Source organism: Sebastes umbrosus, chromosome 7 (genome assembly GCF_015220745.1).
Source record: "Sebastes umbrosus isolate fSebUmb1 chromosome 7, fSebUmb1.pri, whole genome shotgun sequence".
Taxonomy (NCBI): domain Eukaryota; kingdom Metazoa; phylum Chordata; class Actinopteri; order Perciformes; family Sebastidae; genus Sebastes; species Sebastes umbrosus.
This window is the reverse complement of record NC_051275.1, coordinates 31,963,375-31,969,540: the sequence shown is the minus strand read 5'-3', so window position 1 is coordinate 31,969,540 and position 6,166 is coordinate 31,963,375. Positions and strand designations below refer to the sequence as shown.

At 38.8% G+C, this 6,166-nt stretch overlaps 1 protein-coding gene across 9 annotated transcripts in view; it reads right to left on the bottom strand.

The window, feature by feature from the left end:
• Positions 1-3,524: 3,524 nt before the first annotated feature.
• The window catches only part of prx (periaxin), a 49,156-nt gene continuing 46,514 nt past the window's right edge, over positions 3,525-6,166 (bottom strand). For all 9 annotated transcript variants that reach the window (XM_037776038.1, XM_037776029.1, XM_037776030.1 and 6 more), the window contains exon 11: positions 3,525-5,514. In XM_037776038.1, the coding sequence (XP_037631966.1) occupies positions 5,231-5,514 (284 nt within the window). In that variant the 3' untranslated portion in view covers positions 3,525-5,230. The remainder of the gene's footprint in view (positions 5,515-6,166) is intronic.

Genomic DNA, 6,166 nt, shown 5'->3' with positions numbered 1-6,166 from the left:
TTCGACGCAAAGGAGCAGCGGCTCTACTCCGAGTCCCTCACGGATGTCTGAGCTTCTCACCCTATCTCTAAGGGAGACGCCATCCACCCTCCTGAGGAAACCTATTTCGGCCGCTTGTACCCGCGATCTAGTACTTTTGGTCATGACCCAACCCTCATGACCATAGGTGAGAGTAGGAACGAAGATTGACTGGTAGATCGAGAGCTTTGCCTTCAGGCTCAGCTCTCTTTTCGTCACAACGGTGCGGTAAAGCGAATGCAATACCGCCCCCCCGCTGCTCCGATTCTCCGACCAATCTCACGTTCCATAGTCCCCTCACTCGCGAACAAGACCCCGAGGTACTTGAACTCCTTCACTTGGGGTAAGGACTCATTCCCTACCCGGAATAAGCAATCCATCGGTTTCCTGCTGAGAACCATGGCCTCAGATTTAGAGGTGCTGATCCTCATCCCAGCGAACCGATTGGTTCGTAGCTGAGTGTGAAGCGGTTCATACATGACAATATATGGAAAAACATTTTAAAACTATGTTAGACTTTTGTTGAATTTTTTTTTTTACTTTACTCTCTTTGCCTTGCGGACCGTCTGCTTTCTGGCTGGATACCTGCTGCGGGCACATTATGACGGGAAAAGGAAAGTAATTTTCTCTGAATACCAAATGCGTACAGGGAAAGCACCTGGTTGAAGCCGCCCTCGTCAAGTGGATTGATCACGTCTGGCCTGGTCACGTAACGCCCCCAAAGTGAAACTCTGCCGATTCTCAACCGGACTGGCGCCCGTCCCCCTCCACGCCGCTAACGGGTGAGAGAACGAGGAGCCCCGTCAAAGGGGTGCCGTTCTGCGTGCACGCTCGCGCTGCAGAGCCGGCTAAAAACGGCAAAGCCTCACCCTCGGTGAGGGAAAAGACACAAGAATTGGCAGCGAGTCAGTAAAAAGCGAAGCGCCACGTTTCATTACAATACATATACAAATATCAATCAAATGGTAATCTGCATGAGAAATGATGCACAACAACAACAATTTGGTTATAATAATCATCCGCTTACAGTGATCAATTTGACCAGGACAGACGTGATAACTTTAAGTGGTTTCCACTGTATATATATATATTTATATAGCCCATATAAATATATATGTGTAAACAAAAAAGGAATTATGGAAAGAAACAACAACTCTGTTTCCTAATCCAAACAGAGGGTAAAATAAAATATGTCTTTCCTTAACTTATATAAGGTGAACTAAAAATGTAAATGTATTGTATTGTATTGTTTTGTATTGTATTGCCAGCTATGGTGTTACTTTATATTATTTTATATTTTCATGCAAAATAATGTGCTAATATTTTCTTGTGATGCACAAAAAGAGCACAAAAGAAGTGTCATTTAAAGCTATGTGGATTAGAAAACAACAACAAGTACTAACTACTTTGACTTGATATTGCCGCTGGGGGTGCCTCACAGCATCACAACTTATTTTTAGAGTTAAAGGATATGAGATGGTGAGATACGGAAATGACCTCTGTAAATAAAGTCTGCTCCATCAGTAGTGAGATATAAAACAGTAAAAAAAAGTAGCCGGTGACGCTGCAGTCTCTCGCTTCCCTCCGCTCAGTGGCATTGTTCACTCCTCATAACATATTAATCTCCCCTCACATACACTCACCCTTGTAGCCTACGTCGCACAGCATCATCACAGCAGTAGATGAGTAGATTGAGAACACACACACACACACACACACACACACACACACACGCTCACACAATGGGAAGACGTCATGCACTGGTGTGCATAGTTTATCACTTTCTCCTCAAAAGTCCCTCCTCTCAGGGGATTTTTCACTCATCCATGTGCTTTAATCTGCAGCAGAAACCTGATTAATCTCTCCTTTTTCTTGGTGACTGATTTAATTTAAAGGTGAGAACAACATGTTCCTCAAAATATTTTTGCTGGGCTGTACCTGCAGTATTTCCTATGGGATGTTTACAGGTGAGAATGATCAAACCTCACACACTGCATCCATGTGTGCATCTGCTGTTTTCACATTTTATTCCAATAACTGAACATGAGAATAACGCTTAAGGGGCAGTACTGTCTATCGCCTTTTTTTTATACCACCACTGGGGGGCACCAACATCCACACATTTTAAAATGCTTTTTTAATTGCCACCAAATCACATGTATAAAGTAATTAAACTAATATGACCCTGATTTGATGAGCAATAACCTTTAAATGGGGGGTTAGAAGAAATAGGTGTCTGAAGAAAATGTGTTTTTTCTTGCAGTGTGCAGTAGTTTGACATTAGCTTCAAATTCAGCCTTAAACATTATATTTAAGTTGTAACTAGCCAGTTGACCTTTCAAGATAATCAGTTAATTACAACAAGCAAGTATCATGATTTATGTCATATCATGTCAGAAATACTTTAATTTATCTCTGGAGATGTTTCTCTATCTGCCCACTGAAGTTTCATCTAATGATAAAATAAATGTTTGATTTGCACGGTGGACATGAGGATGTCGCCTATCCAACTGTGCTCCAAGAATACAATTGGATAAATCTTATAAAAAAAGGCCTTTAAAATGGATCCCATCTAGTGTGGCCAATGTATGGAAGCCCATTTCTGCCAGAAAAAAAAAAAAAAAAAGATGAAACGTTATGCATGATAAATAAAAAAAAAACCCTGATTGTAACATTTAAGATATACATTTTAGTTACAAAGTCAAAATTGTGAGATAGAACGGCACCATTTGCACTTGCTATCTTTTAATGCTTACTTACCATGTCAAAAATTTGAGTTATTACGTCAAAATTATGACATCTAAGTTGAATATTATGAGATAATCAAAGTTAGTGAGATAGTGAGTTCAGTTTGTGCTGGTCAAGTCAAACTTTTGAGTCACATCTCATAAATATTTAACTAAAATAGTGTCAAGTATTTTTATTTAAATCTCACACATTTTTTTTTATCTTTTCCTGCTGTAAATGGGCTTCCATACCGCTGCATGTTTTCTACTGAAAGAATTTGAATATTTCGCCTCTCGCCCAATATGAGTTGCTATAAGCTCAAGCCTCCCATGACCCTGCAAAGGATACGTGGGGATGCAGATAACAGATGCATGAATGAATGATTGAGGCTGACGGACGGTTGACATACACTGAAAGCTTAATAAAACACCGATAAGTCCACTTTTATAACTAACTATTCATAGTCTGTGAAGGTCAAGACATCAGGAAACTATCATTTAAATGTTTTTTTTGTGTGAATATCATTTTATTGATATAACATCTTAACCAACATTCTCTCCAATGCAGCTTTGACAAAAACACTTGGCACTGAAACCCTTATAATCTAAAAGAAACTCAAAGACTTGATTAAGGTAAAAATCTCAATACACATAGACGCTCAGTGCATGTTACCTTGACAGGTCACTACTCTCGTCCCGGCTTCTTTTTTTAGAAATCTATCATCTATTTCTCACCTGAAAAACAGGAATAGTGTTAAAAGTTGTAAATGAAAAAGAGTGTGGGAGTGGTTTTGTCAGGATTTATTCATGCATTTTTATCACACAATTTCATTCCATCTACCAACCGAGTAAAGTAAACCAAGTTAAGTACAAAGTGTCCATTCTTAAATGCTTTACATCCACTTGAAAAGTAGCTCATCATTTTGACAAATCAGATGGTTGTATCCTGTGAAACTGTTTTCTTGTATGCAAATGGCTATGAGTGGCGTGTACAATCAGTAGTTTTCAAAAGTAAGTTTTCATTTAATGCCAGAAACATTACAGTAGCTGTTTTTTCTCAAATGGTAGGTACCGCATTTGGGAATGAAACTTAAATATCTCAATGTAGAGACAATGAAATAAATATCTAAAAGACAGCACAAGGTTTTTTCCCCTCCATTTCAAAGCAATTTATACTTTAAATGGAGGACAAGCTTTTTGAAAACCTAATAAAAATGCTTTTATTAATCTGACATTTTAACATCCAATGTTATTCTGTAATATCTTCAATAATATTCATACAACAAACAGAAGAATGTCAGATTATTAAAGACATGGTAATTAAAAGGAAAACGTGCCTTGGTCCTCTTTAGTCTTTAGAGGACATATTTTGTTACGTGATGGCGTTTCATCGAGGCTCATTGTAGCAGCCTGATTTTAAGAAGGTTATTTTTTAAGAGAAAAAGGTTTACAGTTTTCCTTTAAAACTCATTTTACTGATTTTGTTAAAGCGCCCAACAGCACCTCCTAAATCCCCAAATTCCCTCCCAGCTGAGCTCGCTGATGATGTTTTGAAACTCAGTTCACAGCTGAGTTTCCAAAAATCTGTCATCTATCTTGAAGCTAAATCCTCAATCACAAAATATACAGTTGCGTCTTTTTTTTCCGGCAGTGTACAGTAAAAACATAAATATAAAATAGATTAGCAGCAGGGTGGCCTACAGTAAATGTTCGAGAGCAACCTGTAACCAGAAGGTCACAGGTTTGATGCCCACAGCAGTCCAGAGCGTCCTGCCCACTCACTGTGACTATCTCTGGGTAACAGCACCAGCTAAATGCTTAAGATATAAAACTATGGCAGCAAATGAGAATAGCCTATAATCTCAAAAAAGCTCACACTTTTTCTCCAAGACAAACAAAATAGGTTATCAGATCAAAAAAATATCATTTCTACTCCTGACTCTGGTGAATATGAAAATAATTACATTTCGGATTGAAGGGATACTGCCTCAAAAAAAAGCAATGATATAGTTGTATTTACATGAATATTACTCTGGCCTGTACTGTAGTATAATCATGGTCAAATCCATGATGCTGATGTGAGTAAATGACTCGTTCCAGCGCATTTTGAACACACAAACAACAATAAATAATAAAGCAATGTGACATGTTTACATTCAAAAACTGTAAAACCAAACAAAATCCGATAAATATGTAGGACTAAACTAACAAAACTCAAAGAACAGTAACAAAAAATAGTCACATTTAAAATGAAAAAAGGAAGCATATATTACTCTGTTGCTATAATAATAATAATAATGACGATGATGCTGATTGATGAAATGCCATATTGTTTTTCATCACATTCATACCTCACCTATTAAAATATAAAATAAAGACTTGTACTTAATAGAGGTTTGCCATGTTGCAGGCTTAGCATAGAAGAACACTGCAACCTCACCAAAGAAAAACAAGAAAATTTAAATACATTTATCATTACAGCATCCTCAGAAGTCCGACACCTGGCGAGTTGTTTTTGTCGTGGTTTCCGAAGAATCACCTGTTCGTGTTTCAGTGGTAACCATGTGCCGGGTGATCCTGGTGGTCTTGGTCACCATGGTGAGAGTTCCCTCCTCGGCGGAGGAGACTTGGTGCTCTTCGGACAATTCCTTCGTGGTGAAGTCGTGCCCTGAGGTGTGGAGGCAGAAAGACCCCGAGACGTCAACATCACCTCCCACCTCCCCCTTCCGCTGGGCCTGAGGAGAACCCTCTGGGGTTATCTGGAGGAAGCCTGGGGGAGGAGGAGAGGAAACAAGCCGAGGCAAGTAGAGGAAAGGAAGCAAGGAGAGGAGAGGATGATAGGTGAGGAAATCAAGAGGGAAACTTAGTCTTATGTAGCAGAGACAAAACAGGAGATGATATATTAGTAATTTATAGAATAAACACAAACAAAACAAATCACAGGCAATAGCAAGAATAAATGATGTACAATGTAAAGCGTATTGTAATATCTCTTTGATAATATAGTGAAATAATGAAACACACATACAAAACTTATACATAATATGAACATTATTAATTCTGGACAGCCCAGCTGCCAGGAAAAAATGTTGGCATTGGACGTTTTCTGCACACCGGGGGATACATTGAATGGCGGCGTGTGGTGGATGGGTCCAACAAACACAAATGCGTCACGTCACAATCAGCTGTTCGTTCGTGTCATTTGTCATTTTCACTGTACAAACGTAGTAGTTTTAAGTCCAACCATGTAGTTCTTTCCTAAACCTAACTATTGTGGTTTGGTTGCATTGTTACGTTATGTTGTTACACAAACCATGATCTTTTCTCTAACCTCAACCAAGTAATGTTGTTGCCTAAACCTAACCAATCGTTTCACAACTTTAACCACGTGGCATTGCGTTTCTGCGAGCGTCATAAGAGGC